We start from the raw sequence: 17265 nt of genomic DNA, 5'->3' as shown, positions 1-17265 counted from the left end.
TATTAACAAGTGAAAATTATAATGTTAATTATTATTCAATGAAAGTGAAAGATTTTTCATTTAAAATTCAATTTTCGATATTGATTTACAATAATTATTATATAACAGCCAATAGGCATTAATATAAATTTATTGTAATTAATCTAAATTTGTCATAATATTATAGTAGCATTATAGTACCTACGTAGATATTAAATGGATTTTCTGGATTTATTTTAATTTTCTATAAGTATGTAGAATCCTATAGTCACCACAAAATGATGTTAAGTATTTAAGCACTACATCAATATAGAGAATATTATTATTAGAATTAGATAACATTTAGTAGCCTGAATTATGGATTATGCTTGTAAGATATTTTATTTTATAATAAAAACTCATACAATATACATTATTACGTACAGTATGCAGTCTTATCGGTTAAGAAGTTTAACAAAATTGGGTATCTTATTTCATTAAATACTACGGTAACTACAAATAATTTTCGCGATATATTTATGTACGGTCAGTTTAAACAAAAGTAAATGATGTTCAAAAATTGTATATCTACGAAAATGTTTTAAAATATTTCCGTACACTGATATTCTAAAATTAATTTAAAACAAATTTCAAAAAATTTACAGTCAATTTTCTTGTAACTATAACTAGTCTTTCATAACTATTATTTATTAATTACTCCCATTAATCATTAAATGCAAAAGGAAAAAAGAGGGTTTATCTTTTCGGAAAATTGAAAAACCAAATGTATCTTATTGCACAAAAGTATGACGCATGTGAAATTTCTCAAACAATATTAACAATTTCTATTTGAAAAATTCTAATGAATTGCCAAGCTTTTGAGAAAGAATTCCAAATTAAAATGTTGTGTAATTGTATGTAATTGAAAATGTTTAAGGAAAAAGTTGAAAAAAATTTTGTAAAAAGCGTTCTGTTGAATTGTTTTCTGTTTTGTGTTATTAAAGTTGATTACATGAGATAAAAGTGAATTCTTTAAAGATAAAATTATGACGTAGGGGGTAATTACAACTTTATTATGTTTAAATACACATGTTCGTGTCTGCGTCCTCAAATACAAGGTAACATCAATATCAAATTACGATACGTGCCCATATTAGAACATGTATAGTTTCTCTAATAACTTATAATTTCCAAAGATGATAAAAAAATTGTGCTAACAAATTACATATTATATTTTTCAATTTGTAAGATTTAATGTTACAATTTTTGCAATTAAAATAGAAAAGTTGGTCTTTGTGTTATGATTACATTGTTTTTAAACCTTTATTTATGATACATATAAAGCTTTATTGGGACACTTGCAATTTTTATCTAGACTATTTTTTTAAGCCGTTAAACAGTTATTAGAATTCCCCTTTTTTGTATTTAAACAAATGTGAATTTCTACAGGGTGGGAAATTTCGTCAGCAAAAGTTTTTTTTGCTTTTAAGCAATTCGCATCTTTACAGCTTTATTAATTGATTGAAGTTTCATTTATATTTATATGTGTATGGATGTGTGTAAATTTTGTTCTAAAGGTATTTGTATATTCAAATTTTCGGCTTAAATTCCAACTTTTTAATTACTTAATAATTGTTGTTGTTTAAATAGCATTCTCATTCAATACTTTAAAAAATTCCTCATTAATAAATTACATATATAGACGTCATTAATGTCCTATATGCTTTAACACTGAAAATATGGTTCAGAAAACTTTAGCGCAAATATTTTTATTTAGACATGTGTATATATTTTAATAAGTAAAAATTTAAATATAAATTAAGAAAAAAATATTATTTCAATTATGTGTTTACCTGTAATAAAAAAATGCGTCTTTTCCTGAATTTTTGAAATAATTTTAATTTTACTTACATATACCTACATATATATATACATACTAAATGATGAAATGAAATACATACTTGAAAGTATTTTTATGTTGCTGAAGAATGATTTGCAATATGAAAATTTCCAAACGTAAATTTTTAATTGATATTACAATTATTGTAAATTATAGTAAATTTTGTCACTAATTATACCTAATTAGTAATTACTTTCTATTATTATGCTTTTCTTATGACTTCAGATGTTATAACGGATTTAAGGCAGAATCCCTTAAGATAGAATTACTAAACTGCAAACAACAATAAATGCACTCTGAAACGATTTTAAGTTTCATTATGAACTCTGAGAGGACCATTAAGTATTAAGTTAAAAAATAATTTTCTTTTAGAATAAGCGGAAGTAAATATTTCAACAACTTACTAAATAATTTACTTTTTTTTAACAAAAAAGTAAACATTTAGAGAAGAGCCTAAAGAAAAAGACCTTCCACTTTAGAGGGTGGATTCGTTCATATACATATAATAAGTTTATACTATTTTGTCAATGCTCCCATAACATTAGAACAAATACGCACTTATAAATAGCCCCTGTAATTATTCTACTACTATTTCACTTATTAGACGATCTCAAAAATTGAATTTTTCGTGTAAGAAATATGATTTATATTATAACAACCACTATTAATCAATTTAAATACTTAATTTATAGGCACACATTGCAATGCAACATTTAAAATTAATTATGATAAATTTTAAATATCTAGAAATTTCTATTAATAAACTATTTTCAAAAGAATTATTAATGCAAAAATTTCCAATAAATTAAAACTATTCTAGGAATTTGTTAAGTAATTTTTTTTTATTTTCTGTGTACATATTACATACATATATAAAAATTTAACTTGAAAACCTTGTCAACTTGCATCTGCCCCAAAATCTATTTTTTTTTTTTTTTGGTAAATAAATTCTATTAAATTCTAATAAATATTATTTAAATATAGTATAGGAATGTATTTAAGATAGAAACATTATACTTAAAGTGTGAACGAATTTGTTCTCATAAATATAGTAACAATATACAAATATTATAAATAATTGAGTGTGATATTCAATTTGCTTCCTGTATTTACCGAATTTGTATTCAGCTTCTTCCGATTTCACATTAAAATTTTTAAAATATTGTATTGTAGATTTCAAATATGAAATTAAATTAATAAATTTTAGTATATATTGCGCTGTTATAACAATGTTGTTTTCTTGTTTTATTATATGTTTTATTATAACATAAACTTCCAAAAGAATTCTCTTAATATTTTATACCATATTTTATGATTTGTTTTTATATAACTTTAATATGAATAGGAGTTTAAAATTATATCTGTGTTACTAGACTGATATTAAGTTTATAATATAAGAATATGATAAGGAAATAACTACGTGCACAATTTAATATTCTATATTCGAGTAACAACATTATATTGATAAATAAATAAAAAAGAGTAAATGAAAGTAAATATATAAAAAATCTTTAGTTAATATACGTATAAACAGATTTTCAAGAAAAGTCCTTCGATTCGCACTATACATATTGAAAACAATTACTCTTCATGTCTTCCCGTTCCTAGTATGAGCTCATATTATGCACAAACTTTGCGTACCGGAATAATGCTAAATTTCAAATTCACATGTACATAAACTACATAATTTTATAAGAGCTTATACTTATTCAGATGTATGTTGTTACTATAGTTGTCATACACCATGTTACTACAGTTGCATATTGAAATAAAATTAAAATTTTCATTTCAAATTTTGACTAAAACAAAATACGTCATTTCCAATAATTTTTAATCACATTGCATCATTATTAATTGCTTAATTTTTATTTTGCTCATATATACACCAATTCGCGTATTATGTCTGTATAAATGCGGGAATATTTTGCCGGCAAATCTAAAAAAATAACTTTGAGTGTCCTAATATTAGATATTTTAATTCACCGCATAATTTAATTTAAAGGTGAATATGAAAATGAAATCGTTAGAAGGAGAAAAAAATATATATGTGTGTATTTATAAGAAACGAATGTCATTAACGTTGTCACATTATGTATGCGTATATTTACGTTATTGTTTGGTTTGTGTATGATGTAAAAAATATTATGTAAGAAAGCATGTGTGATACAAAATAATAATGCCAAAACTTGCTTATAATAGGAGGTGTTAAATAAAATTATTGTTATTACTTGCGTTATTATGATTGTAAAGATTATCCAATATAATAATTAAAGTGAATATCAAAAGATATGACAATGATTACAAAATAAAATGTGATATGGAAGTATTATAGTAAATAGGATAAAACAAGAATTTTGATTTGCATAGTTTGAGTTATGAAGGGTATGTATTAAAAATTATTGTGCCCGGTATAACAAAACTTAAATTTAAGGAGACACAAATCCAACTTGTCCATGAGTTTGAATCGGACTCGTCCATGAGTTTATTTTATTTCTTAAACTACATAATTTATCAATATAATTGAATTTAAAGTACGTACATATCGTAATAAATGAATATTCACATAAACAAACACAATAAGTGTGTGTAAATAGAAAAAATATACTCTTCTCCATTTGGATTCAACATTTGGTAAACTTCTAGAAATTTTTTGCTTATTTGTGATATTGAATAAAATTAAAATTTAATTTAAGATCACTAAAATTTATTCATTTTCTTTTTTTATCAATATCAAAAAAGTTTAACCTAGTTTCTTTTAAATATTCATGTATTTTTATTTTTATATATTTTGCAAAATCTATAAAGAAAACATTTCCGAAAACCGGAAAAAAATATCCATCAAAAAGATCATCTTTGTGAGTATTTTATAAGTTATAGCTCGGATTGTTAATTTATAGATGATTGCGATTTGTTGAATTTTTTGCTTATTTCTATTTTTTTTTTTTTTTCATTTTTATTTCATAATTTTTTTTGTATTGTCGTACAAGAGATGAATTAGAAATTTATTCAACAATGTCACACCATAAACAGTTGCTCGATCTAATAAATAATTCGCGAAATTTTTCAATTTTGCTGAGAAAAACTTTAAAATAAAAAAAAAACTGAAAGCTTTTTTGCATTCTATTATTTTATTACCAAAATAAAATAGAAAAAAATTTAATATATAAATTTTATTTTTTGTTTTTTTTTTTTCTTGAATTTAAGTTAAAAATCCATCACGATTACCGATTTAATTTATGACTGACTATAAGATATTATAAAATAGCACGTAAAAATAAAATTCACGTGTTATTTTTTAAATATTTTACTTAAATAAATTTTATTTATTTGAATTAGGATAAAAATCTATATGACATTGAAAACTGTAATTGGTAGGTTTAGCTAAGACGTAGGCATAGTCTTTACAACTTTTAAATTTGAAAAATTTTGTTATATGGTGCGAAAATGTAATACAATGAATTACTAAGTAACGTACTAATTTTAAAGTTTGTTAAAAATATAGCCTATATAAATTATGGTTTCATAAATCTTTAAATGAAGAAAATTTGCAAATTTTTCAATTTCTTATGAATTTATAACCAATATTTTTTTTTATAATAAAAAACTGTTTATATAAGTTACGTTTATTTTATTTTCTGTTCACTAACTATTTACATTGCGAGGAAAAGCTCTTTCTAGTACTATAAATTTCATTCAAAGATAACAAAATCTCAAATTTTGAAATAATTTGTTAAATTACATAACGTGGAGAAAAGTTTAACTTTATTAAGATAAAGGTGAAGGTTACATTGTCAAATATGTACGGGTTTGTATACAAAAAAGTTCTAGAAATTGAGAAACTTTTACATACAAGATGTATACTCGTATAAAATGTAGATTAATACGCTTCAGTAATAAAATATAACGAATTATTAACGACGTAAACTTTATTAAAATACCAAAGCTAATTCAATTTTTTATGGATTTCATAGAATATTCAATCAACTCTTAATTCAATATTTATATTAAAATATTACCGTATTTCATAAAAAAAAATTAAATATTATGATGTACAGTGCTCGAAATTAACAATTTAAAAAAAAAAACAGAACAAGTATTAAATAACAAAAACTAAGAAACGCATAATGAGTCAATCGAATTCGCTAACGGTCGTCTTTCCAGAAGAACCTGTATGTTAATTACCTTACCGCACTACGTGCCTCACAACAGTTTACGCAATTCCTTATTTATGTACTTACACACCGCTAATTGTATTTGTTTACATGATAACAAACCAATCTCAAGGTAAGAATATTGTAAAAAAACCAAATGTATTTAGTGTTAACTTGCTATGAAAAATCTAAGTTTATCAAGAGTCAAGGTAAGTTTCACTTTTAATATACTATTAGTAATGACATTCCTCGAATTATCATATCTTATGTCTACAATACATGTACGTAATTATTATGTAGAATCTAGATATTCTAGAAAGATGTTAATAATAATTATTGTGGTCAATCCTCTACAAGTTTATACACGATTATATTGTACGAAAAATAGATCTAATCGTACTCAATTGAATCTATTACTGGGATTGAATATCTAATCCTAGTAATATTAATAGTCTAATTACTTATTTTATTATAATTCTGCAATTAATTTACATCCATGAACATCAGATATAATATAAAAACTAAAAATCATTTCTCATTGATCTAGAATTTAAATATGCCGGTAATTTATTGTTGATACTTTTATCACATCTTTATATAAAAAAAAAAAAAACACCACAAAACTTAAAGGTAAATGAACGAGCGGATTTGAGGGTCGACCTTGTTGAATTCAAATGAAAATTTAAATAAAAAAAAAATTTCGAATAATATTTACCACAATAAAAATTATGCAAAGTTCATGGTTTATTTTGACTATGATGATGGCTCATATAGCAAAAGAATACATCTGAAGTTTATTTTCAAGGTTAAAATGATTTTTTCGCGCAAATTATTCATAACGGGAAACTTTTTATTTCTATGATTATTTATATGCTAATCTCTGATTTTGGCATCTTATTTCACTTAATAAATAATCTAAATAAAAACATATTTATTATATAATTTTAAAATTATTTCTGTTATACACATTGTAATTCTGTGGCAATAAAGAAAGTCTGATAAAATAAAATCATGATTTTTTCGGATTCAATGTTTTTAAATCATTTGCAAGAATATTTTTTTATTTAATTAGCATTTTTTTCGAAATTATTCCAAATTTTTCAAAATTAATTAATTTCAAAGAACATTTTAATAACTTCTGCACAAACTACAAATTTGAATCATTTGCACCATTACCAATTTTAGAATTTAAAACGAAAAATCCAAATGGCACAGTCAAGAATTTCTGCAGCTGCATTTTATCATAAAAATCGCTTGCATCATTAATATTATTACTGTCCTAGCCCCTAATCCGTTAATTTTGGTGTTACTTGATCCATAGAAACTTTTAAGTTTTGATTCTGTTTATATTTTTATCAAACATCAAAATAAATACAATTACCAAATACCTAGTAAAAATATAAGTACATATGTAAATTAATAATCTTTGAGATTATGTACTAATTTTAACAATAAATTTACAAATACAACGGCAAAAGCAGACATAATATGTACTTTTACACTTTATTGTTCTTCTTAAATACCAGCTCTTCTAAGTTATAAGTCTTATAGAAGATAACTCTGTATAAATTAGAAAGTTAAAAACGAGTACCACCTCAATTACATATTTATTTTTAATTTGAATTGAATCCATTAATGTAAATTAATTGAGCCTATAAATAATCTCAATGAAAATAATGTTAATAAATTATTTACGTTAAATATTTATATGTAAATTAGCACTTTTTAAATGACATTGAATACACTGTATAACAGACTGGTTACAATTGTCATTTAACATCTTAATAAATATTATTTTGATATAATTTTATTTGTTTCTAGAAACATACTTTCAATTTATTTTATTCATAAAATAACTTTTTTAGAAGAACAAAACCTAGAAAAAAATAAGGAAAACAAAAAGTAATAAAAAAATATTTTAAATACAAAATATCCTTAAATGTATTTATTTTTTGATCCTATTAAGAATAATGCTTCTTAATTAATTTATAACATTTTTCTTTTGGTGTATATTTTAAAATTTCACAAGTTAAAGATTAAAAAAGAAGTGAGCCAAGAAGATGATGGTGAAAAATAACAAAATTTTGCAGAATTTTTAGCTACTAAAAATATTGAAAAATTTTTGATTACAAATAATTTTTTTTACTAGTGTTTTTTTAATTGTTTTGGTACATTACGTTTGTTGTAGGAAAAGTTTTCTCATTGTATTCTATAAAAATAAAATTTTTGAACTGCTCCATTTATGTTTATGATGATATAATATGTATGTTTAAAACAAATTATCAAGAGAAAGTAAATTTAATCAGTTATACTACTGGTATGTTTGTTAAAAATTTTTCAAAAAAAAGAGTTGATTTCCCCAAACTAAATTTAATCCAAAAACATTTAGTCTTCAAGCGTAACATTTCGAAATAGATAGGACATTGATTCCTTATTATGAATTCTACGTATAGCTTCCGCAATCAAAACTGATATATCCACAGTCTTAATTTTATGACATTGCATCTTTTGCAATTCGTGTGGAATTGTGTTTGTTACCACCACCTAAGATTTACAAATATTATTTTATTTTAATTTTAAAAAAGCAAGTTCTTTATTTACTTCATCAATTGGAGAATCTTCAATTAAACGTGGTGCATCTGAGCTTAATAGGCCATGAGTTGCCAAAACATAAATTTTGTAAGCTCCCCTTTCTTTAAGAACTTCAGCTGCAGCAACAAAAGATGCAACATCATCAATTAAATCATCCTTTAAGTAATAGAAAATAAAAAATTTACAAATATTGTATTCACAATATTTTGTTATTTTAATTTTACTTACAACCATGATAGCTATGCGTCCACCAACATCACCAACAACATTTATTGGTGGTTTTTCTTTTGCAGGGTGGACAGGAACTCCTACAGAAACATCCATCGTACGCGATCGTCTAAATAAATTCAAAAATAAAAAATTAAAATTTAATATAAAAAGAAATTATGAACTAACATTGCTGGTGGTGGGGAATATCTACCATCAACTTCATCGCTTTCAGATTCTTTTTGCTCGCCATGAATAACAGCTATTCCCAAACGTAGACGTTCTGCGTATGATGTTGCTTTTTTTGCTGAACCTGGATTTCTTGCAACTATAACAGAATTTCGATAATCTGGGATCTATTGAATTTTAAATACACATTTTTAAGTTATTATGTCACAAGTTTAACATGAATAAAAAAATGAAATTTTTTTAACGTACGCTTTCTTGTATATATTGTAACAGAAAAGGTGATGCCCGTAAATTGTCGACTGGGCAATCAAAGAAGCCCTGAATTTCTTTTTGGTGTAAGTCCATAGTAATAATATGAGACAAACCGGATTTACACATCATCTAAAATTTAAAACAACTATGAATAAATTCAAGCTAAGCACTTTATTTTAGTCTGTCTTACTTGTGCCAATAATTTTGTTACAATACAGCCACGTTTACGCATTTTACATTGTTTGGAATATGGTAAATATGGGATGACACCAACAATTGAACGAGCCGATGAAGTTTTGCAAGCATAAGCCATAATTAATAACTCCATAATATTGTTGTTCACGTCTCTAAAAGATGTATAATATTAAATCTAACGTTTAATAAAATTTTTCTTTTTTGTGTTTTTTGTATGAAAAATATTTTTGGTTATTAAAAAAATAAAATGTAAAAAATATATGTAGAAAAAAAATTGATAACACATCTACTCGATGTTTACAATAATCAAGAATGCAAGCGAATCATATTTTGTAAATTTATACTAACACGAAAAAATTGGAAGAAAAAACCAATCATAAATAATGATTAAAACTCTGTGTAAAACTTACTTTGTTCCTGTCTGAATTATATAAATGTCTTTTCCACGAATTGAGTCACCAATTTCCACCATTGTTTCTCGATTTGTTTTGTGATAAACTGCAGCAGCTCCCATTTTAACACCAAGACGAGCAGCAACTTGATTAGCCAAATCTGGATGCGAGTTGCCTGCTATAATAACAACATCTGTTGTTGAAGGTACTTCCATGGTGTCGTTTCGTAAGCGCTTAGGCGGCCGAACACTTCCAAATCTGCAACAATGAAAAACTTAGTAAACGCAATTTTGATGGTTAAGAAAGCGATTTTTAAAGCTTTATTAGTTATAGCAGATTTTTCTTAGGATAAAAGCAAAAATAAAATAAGAAAAATATAAATTGGTGATTTTTCGTACTAGCATTTTATTTAAATTTCATTTACGGAGCTATATTAATAGCAAAATATGCAACTTAATAATTCAACGTAGCCTAAATTTCGATATTTTATTTTATAATTAATTTTTTTTTTCAAATTTATTTTTTTATTAAAATTTGTTTATAAAAATTTGACAAATATTATGCAAAATTAACACCTTGGTATAATTTGATACATTCTTTTCACTGTACTGCACGATTATTGCAAGTGTTTTGTTCTCTTATCAATATGTTACTGACTTTTCTAACCTAAATCAGAACATCTCTTGCCCATTTTTTCTATTGTGATTATTCAACAGATTAAAAGTTTTATAATAAAATTTCCTTGTTAGTAAATAGAGAGCAATAACGTGACGTTTTGATTGTTTAATACTCAAGCGGAAAAGACTATGTCCAAAAATTCTAAGTACCATAGAAAGCCGGCTTTCTTTACAATTAAAAATTCCATATTTTAACACATAATTTAAATCTTTTAAAATTTCATTTTTTATTAATATTAAAAAGCCATTTTAATAACATTTCTGCGGATACTCGTATCTAATTGTATTGCATAGTAATTGAATTCCTGTATTTTTATTCAAATTTCTTCGAGGCAATTATTTTTTGGTAGAAAGTTATATATGTATGTACATACCTAGAAAATGAATATTAAAATAGAAAGAGTTTACGTGAACAATATAATTTTTATAAAATTTTACAATGAAATATCGGGTAATGTGCTAACTTTTACCAATTTTTGTGCTCCCTCAATTAGGTTATTGTCACTTATTAGTTACAAGCAAAAAAAAGCTGTTAATTAAATAATCAAACTGAAGCTTATGATTTACTTGTTGTTGTTGAGTAGCATATTTTTAACAAAAAATTAAAATTTGTTTTCTAATGCTCTTTTCGTTTCTTTAATAAATTGTTTTTTTTTTCCTTTATGTTTGACTTACATCAATTTTCTACTTATTTTTACAATTATTTAAACAACTGCCAAAAAATAAATTGTATTATTAACTTCACCGAATTGTTCCTAATAATTTGATTGTTTTTAAAGTTCATAAAAAACCCTAAGTAAATTAAAAAAAATTTATATCGGCTTTGTAGAACGTGATGACAAGATGAGGAAAAATATAAATTGAAAGATATTTTTTATTTTAGACAACTGCTAGACATTTATTCCTGAAGTGTCAAAATTAAATTAAAAAATGACAATCAAATGCAAAATAGAATCTAGTTATACGGGATATGGTTTAAAAGTTCACTTCGTTAATTTACTTCTTGATGCGGTAATTTTTTTTTTGTCATACTTCTTTTGATTCCCTTATAATAGATTTCGATTTATGTTTCCTAAAAATGTCTGTGTTGATGTCACTGCTAGAAAATGATTAGTATGGCTAAATATATCTCGATTGCCGATTGCCGAAAGTCTGATGATTGTTTACATAATTGACAGATATTATCTTAAAGTCAAAATTTAATAATTTGCTGTGAAATATTAGGTTTGCCTGGGATAAGAAAGTTTCTAAAAACTTTTGAAAACTTTATAAAGTTTTTGCATGCAGACTCTCTGGGATAATACTTTTTGAACAAAAATGAGAGAAAATGAGAAATGAGAAAATTTCTCTTTTTGAGAGAAATTTCGTCATTGTTTCTCTTTTTAAAGTTTTTGCAAGTTTAAGAAGAGAAATGTTTTTATTTTTGAATTATCATATGCTAAAACTAAAATTGGAAGAGTACAAGAAACACGCTTGCTTTAGTGATGTTTATCAACATCAGTCAAAAATTTAACTGATTCATACTTTAACATATAACATCATTAATTGATAATTTAATCAACAAATAAAACTGTTTTACGTTATTTATATTTCTACATAAAATTATCTTTGTGTTTACTTTGACGTAACGTACTTGTAATGTTGTTTCAAATTCTTATATTAAAAATTTCCTCTCTAAGGTGGTTTGCATTGGGTTTGTTAATTGTTATTGAAATTAAAAGCAAATTTGCTTTCGTTCGAAGAATTTAAAAATAAGCCGCGTGACATCTAGCGTTGGATAGAATTTTTTAAGTAACAGAGAAGATTCACAAAATGACACTTTGATTTTTTTATTTGTAAAAAAGTAATAAATAAGTAAACTTAACTTAATGTCAGATTGTAAACTTTTTTTTGAATAGAAAATAAACAAATAGTAGTCCCCAGTGTGTCGAATAAAATTTTATAAATTAATTCATATTACAACTATTAAAATTATTTGAACTCATAAATTGTGAATTGCGATATCCAAAGTATGGAAGTATCTCAGACAAAGGTTGTAAAACGTAGAGTAAAAGGTAAAGTGCAAAAAAAATGGATGGATAAGGACGTGATGAAAATAATAAGTTTTCTTGAACGTCACAGGCAATTTGAGGTGAGATTTAATTACATGATATGTATTGCAAAGTTTCATTTGGATTATGTATTTTCAGAAACCGACAGCACAAAATTATTATAATAGGCTTTTATCACACACAGGTATCGAAGCTACATGTCAAAAGGTGAGGTTCAAAGTTAGGTATCTACAGCGCTGTTTTTTAAAAGCGGAAGCTTGGCGGAATTCTGCGGAAGCTAAGGCGATAGAAAATGCTGAAGGTGTTTCAAGTGTAATAAGTTAGTCTGATTAATATATTATCATTCTATTTGCAAAAATAAAACATAAATTTTAGAGATGCTGGAACGAACATGCCCTTTTTATAATAAGTTGTATGATGTTTTTGGGTACATGATTCCTGATCATGAAAATGGTTTTATAGATACTGAGTCAAACCCTGATAAGAAATGTAGATTAGAATTTGTAGAAAGCAAAGCTCGTGGAAATCGAGCTAGACCAAATAAAAAGTGGATGGATGCGGAAGTTAATGAAATAATAAATTATATAGAAAGAGAAAAAGAATTTGAGGTAAAAGAATTATTTTTATAAATAAAAATTTTTACTAGACTTTTTTTAGAAACCTACAGGTAGAGTATATTACACAAAATTATTAAAAAATAGCAATATGAATGTTACTTGGGACTTACTAAAGTGGAAAGTTAGGAATCTTAAATTATCATATATAAAAGCGGAAGCATGGAGAATATCTAATGAAGCCAAATTATTTGAGTCTGATGAAGGGATTGAAAAAGTGAATAGTAATGATATATCATTTTCATATTTATCAGATTACTCACCACTTGTTTTTACAGAGAAATTACAAAGAATGTGCCCGTTTTACGATAGACTTAATAAAATCTTTGGCATTAATTCAAATTGCGAATCTGATTCTATAGAAGATAAAGAAATATCTGTCCAAAATAAGACATCCAGAAATGATTCTTTTCAAGAATTAGGAGACATTTTTGATATGAATTCAAACTGTGAAACTGATTTTGTAGAAAGTGAGATGGATGTATCTTTACAAAATGAATTATTGAAGGAAGATATGGAAGAAATGACTGACACTTTCGAAGATCAACCTACGTTAGATAACAACAGCTTTCTTAATCAAGTAGCAAATCAACAAAAGAAATCTGTTTCAGAAATAGTATGTATAGAAAAAGAAAAAGCTGAAATTCAAAAGTTAAGAATAGAACTGGACAGAGAAAAATTTTCCAAGGAAATTATGTTAAGACAGCAGGAAATAGATTTGAAAAGGCACGAATTAGAGCTAAGAAAACTAGAAATTGAAAAAGATGAACGAATTCGAATTTTGGAAATTGAGAAAGATGAGAGATTAGCTCGTTTAGAAATTGAATTAAAGTATAGAAGCATTAAATCATGTGATAAATAGATCAATAAAGAGGTTATGTTAAATAAAATTCCCAGATATGATTAGGTAATATGTAAATGAACCTACTTGATGTTAAAATATGTTGATTGAAATTTGATATACAAGGAGTTTCTTAAACTGTAAATATCAACTGCCATTTAATTAACACTAATTTTCAATTAAAACAGTCAATATATTACAACACTTTGAGCTCATATTTTCAACTAGGCTTTTAGATCATAAAATTTTTAAACTTTCTATTGAGAAGAGTGTTTAAACACTTAATAGTTTTAGAAATCATAATAAAGTTTGTAATTTTTAACTAACGAATATTGCTATCATATAGTCTATAAATACAGTACAAGAAGCAGTTTAAACAAATTGACTATCTTTTAATTATAACAATATGAAATTAGGAACTGGTTTCGTCAATAGCATTTTAATATTGTCGTAAGAAATTTTTATTTTACGTTTTATATTCGAGTTTATTTTAATAATTTTTTTATTATGTATTATTTTAAACTCTTCGTTTTTCATACGAATTTTAGATTAGAGGGGGTTAAATTATGTAGCGGTTAAGCCATAATTATTTACCTTATACAATCACAACGACAAATATTTATTTTTGAAAATTTTTTAAGATAATATTTTACAAATATTTTGAAGGTAATATTTATTATTGCTGCAGATTTTAGTGAAACATGATTGCGTTTTTTAATAATATATTCAAATGAAATAATTAATTCTTAAATTAAATTTAAGAATCAGAATAAATTGTTTTTTGTTTTAAAATTCTCTAGTTTATGATATATTTTGATCATAAATAAAAATTACTGTCTTTGGGTATTCGGGATATAGAGACTTCACTGTATAATATTTGTTTATTTTGATTTGTTTCATTTTCAAAAATATTTTATTTTGTTCAAATTATGTAAAAATACTTAAAGAATTTGTTAAGGGTGACTTTCAAGTTTTATGAATATTATCAAATGGTACATAGTTGAAAAAGTCTACGGGTTCAATGTTCTGACAAAGGATTTTGAAGAAAATTTAAATTAATAGGTGTCTCAACACCAATCAATAGGGAGCGATTTAATTAATAGAAGGGACTTAGAAGGGATTAATACGAAGGGAATTAGGAAATTTGTATAGCGAATCGATTGGAAGACCACTGTTTTCCTTTGTGGGTTCTAAAACTGAGTTTATATTGCCATACTTAATACAAATAAGATTATAAGATGATTTTACATAGTTTTGTTAAACTATCTTAAAAAACTAGAATGACGTTTAGGTATGTATGTATGTACATATCTATTTTTCTAGTAAAAAAAAGAAAAATAAAAATCTATACAGTATCATTTTTTTGAATACATACATAAATATTGTGATAAAACTGATACAAAATATCTATTTACTTTACTTAAGTACGTACGTATGTGTTGAATATCTAAATAGATATTAACATTCGGTTAAGTGAAGTGTAACAATAGACTATTGTAGACTTAACAGCTTAGTCGGCCCAATTTTGTATAAACGTTCCCAGCAACTACATTATATTAACAATATAAGTTTACATGTGAATATGTATGTATGTGACTATTCAATTATTTGCTTTATAACAATACACCTCTATAAAAAACCTATTTTTTTTCTTTTCATAGGTATGCATTGTTGGTTATTATACATTTTAGAACTTTCTAAAGGAAAACGTTTTGTGTGCAAATTTTTTAAGGTTTTTATTGGAAAATATTTATGAATAGAAAAGTTAATAGAATATGTACTTATTCAAAGAGTACGAGTATATGTAGATACACATGCCTATATATGAACATTTAAAAATACATAATACCAATTATAGGTATAGAAGGTATACGAATATATTCAGGTTTAAAACTCAAAAATTCCAAAAAACCTGTTAACAAAGAAATTGCTTAGATAGGCGATTTTATTCTTATTTTTTTCTACTCGTATATTGTAATATAGTGTATCTATTATGTATGATTCAATAATCTTTTTCATATACAATACAAAAGGTTAGAATAAGGATATAGAGAGTATTGGAAAATAGAGAGTGAAATATACAAATAAGTGTATCTGCATACATACATGTACACGAATATATCAGTAAGTGATAATACAAAGTTATAGATTTTTTTTCTTTAATAGCCTAGTTGACTTCAAGGAGGAGGAGGAAAATGAGACAATTATTGTAAGGTAAAAAGTTGGTGATGGTGAATATTTTGATGAGAAAAGAAATGATGACTCAGATTTAATAAACTCGCTGCTTCTATAATTAAATCGATAATAATTGATTAATGGTTTTCCTTTTTAAATTGAAAAAAAAAACTGTTATATAAGTCCTTTTAAAACATTGTTCTTCAAATATGTACCCACACGAAAAGTGTATGTACTTTACATTTGAATGTGTTGATGAACCTGAAGTTGAAAATTTCAGTGTTGAATATGCACTTGCGAGCTTCTATACCTTTTTGAGTGTGGTATGGGTATTTTAATTCCACTTAGCTGTAAATCATTAACTTTTTATAGATGAAGAATTTTTTAGAATAAATTTAAATGGTGTAAGATGATAGAATGGGTAATTTATTTCATAGTAAGGGTGGACTTTCTAAATAATTGTACTATTTGTACATAACGTACATTATATAAGTAACTAAGAGAATAGAATATTATTTGGAATTAAAGTTGAGTTGAAAATTTATATCAATTTTTATTAAGCGGTAGGGAATAAGTGAAACGAATTTGAAAATATTAACATGAGATAAGGCTATACTATCATCTCATTCTGTGAATACGTTAATCAAAATATAACAATTGATATATTAAATTAAAAAGACGCAAATGTTAATGTTATAAAAAAATTTTCCTTAATAAGATTTAATTTTTACTGTAAAATTTCAGTTTTTTCAAAACTATTTTGGTGAAAATGTGATGTTTTTTAATTTCAGCATCTTTTTCTACTCTCCATTTCTACTACATTTAAAACGAGAACAAAAATCTTTCAAAGTTTACTAAAAGATTGTAACCTTTTTAATTCAGTTGAAAACTATATTATTCATCGGACTCTATTTTATAAATTATAGGTGTGTAGAAAATAAACATTAACCTGTGGCTGTGATGATTTAATTTGTCCTTCATTATAATTAATTTACATATACATATAACAAAAAAACTTTGTCAATTCGGTTTGATTTTTAATAGAAAAACAAAAGTTTAAATCAAAGGACC

The 17265-nt window shown here is 24.9% G+C and overlaps 2 protein-coding genes across 6 annotated transcripts; one reads left to right on the top strand and one right to left on the bottom strand.

Annotated features, from left to right (window-relative positions):
• Positions 1-8018: 8018 nt before the first annotated feature.
• On the bottom strand, positions 8019-11355 carry LOC129611819 (phosphoribosyl pyrophosphate synthase-associated protein 2). 5 transcript variants are annotated; one of them, XM_055525189.1, is made up of 8 exons: positions 11081-11355; positions 9855-10094; positions 9440-9596; positions 9247-9378; positions 8998-9164; positions 8830-8938; positions 8611-8757; positions 8019-8553 (listed from the first exon to the last, which is right to left on the bottom strand). In XM_055525189.1, exons 1-8 carry the CDS (start codon positions 11098-11100, stop codon positions 8395-8397), a joined length of 1131 nt encoding a protein of 376 aa, XP_055381164.1. In that variant the 5' UTR covers positions 11101-11355; the 3' UTR covers positions 8019-8394. The 5 variants fall into 5 exon arrangements, with proteins under 5 accessions (XP_055381164.1, XP_055381167.1, XP_055381165.1 ...); XM_055525192.1 differs by having other exon boundaries at positions 10984-11125; XM_055525190.1 differs by lacking the exon at positions 11081-11355 and adding an exon at positions 10412-10846.
• Positions 11356-12418: 1063 nt separating this feature from the next.
• Positions 12419-14300, top strand: LOC129612017 (uncharacterized). Its single transcript, XM_055525459.1, has 5 exons — positions 12419-12644; positions 12703-12883; positions 12940-13172; positions 13222-13402; positions 13457-14300. The coding sequence occupies exons 1-5, from the start codon at positions 12525-12527 to the stop codon at positions 14038-14040; spliced, it is 1299 nt and encodes a 432-aa protein (XP_055381434.1). The 5' UTR covers positions 12419-12524; the 3' UTR covers positions 14041-14300.
• The last annotated feature ends 2965 nt before the right edge of the window (positions 14301-17265 follow it).

Source organism: Condylostylus longicornis, unplaced genomic scaffold, assembly GCF_029603195.1.
Source record: "Condylostylus longicornis isolate FDR11 unplaced genomic scaffold, ASM2960319v2 ptg000055l, whole genome shotgun sequence".
Classification (NCBI taxonomy): domain Eukaryota; kingdom Metazoa; phylum Arthropoda; class Insecta; order Diptera; family Dolichopodidae; genus Condylostylus; species Condylostylus longicornis.
This window is presented reverse-complemented; position numbering and strand designations above follow the sequence as displayed.

Excerpts from the sequence above, each read along its gene's own strand:
- LOC129612017 (XM_055525459.1), top strand. The coding sequence starts at position 12,525 with ATGGAAGTATCTCAGACAAAGGTTGTAAAACGTAGAGTAAAAGGTAAA. Across the intron at positions 12,884-12,939 it reads AGGTGTTTCAAGTGTAATAA|AGATGCTGGAACGAACATGC; the intron begins GTTAGTCTGATT and ends CATAAATTTTAG. Across the intron at positions 13,403-13,456 it reads AGGGATTGAAAAAGTGAATA|AGAAATTACAAAGAATGTGC; the intron begins GTAATGATATAT and ends TTGTTTTTACAG.
- LOC129611819 (XM_055525189.1), bottom strand. The coding sequence starts at position 11,100 with ATGCTACTCAACAACAACAA. Across the intron at positions 9,597-9,854 it reads ATAATTCAGACAGGAACAAA|AGACGTGAACAACAATATTA; the intron begins GTAAGTTTTACA and ends TACATCTTTTAG. Across the intron at positions 8,939-8,997 it reads TATTCCCCACCACCAGCAAT|ACGATCGCGTACGATGGATG; the intron begins GTTAGTTCATAA and ends GAATTTATTTAG.